Source organism: Sprattus sprattus, assembly GCF_963457725.1.
Source record: "Sprattus sprattus genome assembly, chromosome: 20".
Lineage (NCBI taxonomy): Eukaryota > Metazoa > Chordata > Actinopteri > Clupeiformes > Clupeidae > Sprattus > Sprattus sprattus.
The window spans coordinates 18,667,119-18,669,776 of NC_137918.1; the positions used below are offsets into that span (position 1 = coordinate 18,667,119).

Genomic DNA, 2,658 nt, shown 5'->3' on the forward strand with positions numbered 1-2,658 from the left:
TAACTGTGCAGTCTCAAGTGCTTTTCTTGTACAAAAAGAAAAAAAACAATGTTATTATTAAAATATTCATTTTAATGGCTTTACTTCATACATAAATACATGTTTAAAGAACACAGGCGCGATTCATTGATTAGTCAGTTATATCAGGATGACTTGATCTTAGGATAGAATGTACACATGGGAGGGTAGTAAGGGACATTTATCGAGGCTACAAATAGGAAAACCGACGTCCTTTGTTTCTAAATCTCTGTCTGTACCTTCTTCCCAAGACTGCTGCAAGGTATTTTTTGACGGCCATCTGTTTTCGGTAGCGACTGTAGCTGTCGGTGAAAATCCCGTCCGAATGTCTTTTTGATAAGGGTTCCGAATCCTCTTCCATGCTGCTTCCCCCGCTTCAGAGAAAAAAACAAACAAACATCATTTTACCAAATGGTACAACACAATATGCAAACAGGTATCCTAATCGTCGATTTACTTCAGGCAAAATAGTGCTCTATCATTAACCCACTGGAAAAAAAACGGTCTCTTCCTTTATCAACACAATTAGGCCTACTACAGTTAAACAGAAAAGTCCGGTCGTTCATTTTTAATTTTACGTGAAATTGAGAAGTATTCCTGCGCCATCCACCAGATTTTAGAACTAAATTAAAATAAGCCACGGAAACTTTATTGGGGTTGTCACCGTAGATTACACTGCAACACCACGTTGCTAACCCACTGCACAGACAAAGACAACAACAGCTGAAATAAAAATAAATGTTTCAAGAACAGAAAAGTAAAATAAAGGCAGAACATATGGATAGATGCAAGACACCGTTAGGTCACCTCTATTTAAATGGGGGTGGTATGAAAGGTGACAGCAAGTAAACGCTTAAAGAAATTCCCTTACCCTACATGAACTGCCATCAGAGAATGCAGATATTTTCTTGCTGATAACTCAACCAGGATGTCCCTCAAGGCTCTATCTAATTCTCCATCTGCTTGTCTTTCCGTTCTGAGATAAAACGCCAAACACATATTATGAGTGACCAAAAGGGAAATGATAAATATGCCACATTGAATAGTATGTAGTCTTAAGGAATGACATACCCTATAATTATATGAAATAACACTTGCGATCAAAGGAAATTAAAACAGGGAACATTCGTTGTTAAACAAAGCACTGCCTTGCCACCCACAAAGACCATCGATCTATGTGTCTATCTCCCTCGCTCTCTCAGTCTGTCTGTTCATCAGTCTGTCTGGCGAGATTGAATCTCCGATAGCTATTTAGTTAGACCCGCTAATTTAGCTAGATTAAATTAGTTTAAATTCCTGGATCCAATGGCTCAGGCTACCCTGTCACCCCTCTAGCAATAATTTAATTATTTATGTCTAAACAATGCAGCAATAACGAAAAAACATATATTAACTTTGAGAAACAAAACAAGCAGACGTCAACGGACCAGCAACAAACACGAAAGTGAAATTAAAGTGTCCTTAATTGCTCATGTGAAATGGTATCAAAGCTATATTCACCTCTTTTCCGGAGGATAGTATAGCGTGTAAACATCGTCCGTGACAGGGCTTCGTATAGCAATCTGATCAGTGTCAAACGCCAAATCGCTTAATGAGTTCCCGTCTTCGTCAAATACATCATTTTCAAGTCTGAAACAAGAGAAATGAAAAGATGGGCATGATAAACCAGACTGTAATTATTTGGCTGTGATGCATATCTCCTTCGGGACAGTAATCAACTTGACATTTTAATGAAAATGTTTAAAATGCCGATAAAGCTTTAGAAAATGCATTCCTCATAAGATTACTATCTCATTTTAATACACCAAGGCTGAGATTGTGGGTACAGAAAACTAAAGGAAGTCTGTGAAAATCTCTTTAGGTTAGGAGACGTGAAGTGCAAATAAAAACAACTATCATGCAATCGCCCTCTGTGCATTGTATATTGTTATAAATCGAATACCGACCCACTTATGCAACGGGAATCATAGTGGTGATATAGCTCGCTGATAAAGCATGCACCTGACTTAAAATCAATCAATCAATCAATAAACAAAAACTGCGTGCAAGTGGGTTCGTATCTATCACTGTCAAATCCTTTAAAAAAAAAAGCTCCTAAATCTCCCATAGAGCATCCTCATTCGTTTCACCTCGAATCTCCTGCGTGACGCCATTCCACCGTCATCACCGTCAGTTACATTCATATCGTTCTCATTTTAATAAGGGGAGTTCTATCTACAATTCCATAGAGATCGCCTTTTGCTATGCGCCAGAGCAACTTAACTGCGCTTCCTGCGCTTGGCAAATACAATAATAACACTTGTAAATCAAATACGCTGAATTGGTTACTGTACCGCCTTTAAATCATAAAATAACTTATATCAATGCATTATGAGTTTTCGTTTGCTGCAACAAAACCATTGTAGAGCCTTTGAACTTCTGCATTGATTTGGTAAAGCTTTCCTTTGTTCTATTCGGTATTTTTAGTCACTGAATGAGAAAGCGGTTTATGTTACACATAAGAAATCATTCAAAAGAATAAAGTGATAATACATACCTAATTTTGGGGTAGGTGAGCCCGATGGGCGTGCAGTACACGCTGAAGTGCATTATGATTCCGTAGATAAGCAACACTAAAGTCGCTTTACTAGACCTGGCCAT

At 38.0% G+C, this 2,658-nt stretch overlaps 1 protein-coding gene across 2 annotated transcripts; it reads right to left on the reverse strand.

Moving 5' to 3' along the window:
- Window positions 1-208: 208 nt before the first annotated feature.
- On the reverse strand, window positions 209-2,658 carry adcyap1b (adenylate cyclase activating polypeptide 1b; the record flags this gene model as incomplete). 2 transcript variants are annotated; one of them, XM_080859126.1, is made up of 4 exons in its annotated part: window positions 209-392; window positions 890-994; window positions 1,519-1,647; window positions 2,555-2,658. In XM_080859126.1, 4 exons carry the CDS (start codon window positions 2,656-2,658, stop codon window positions 209-211), a joined length of 522 nt encoding a protein of 173 aa, XP_080715252.1. The 2 variants fall into 2 exon arrangements, with proteins under 2 accessions (XP_080715252.1, XP_080715253.1); XM_080859127.1 differs by lacking the exon at window positions 890-994.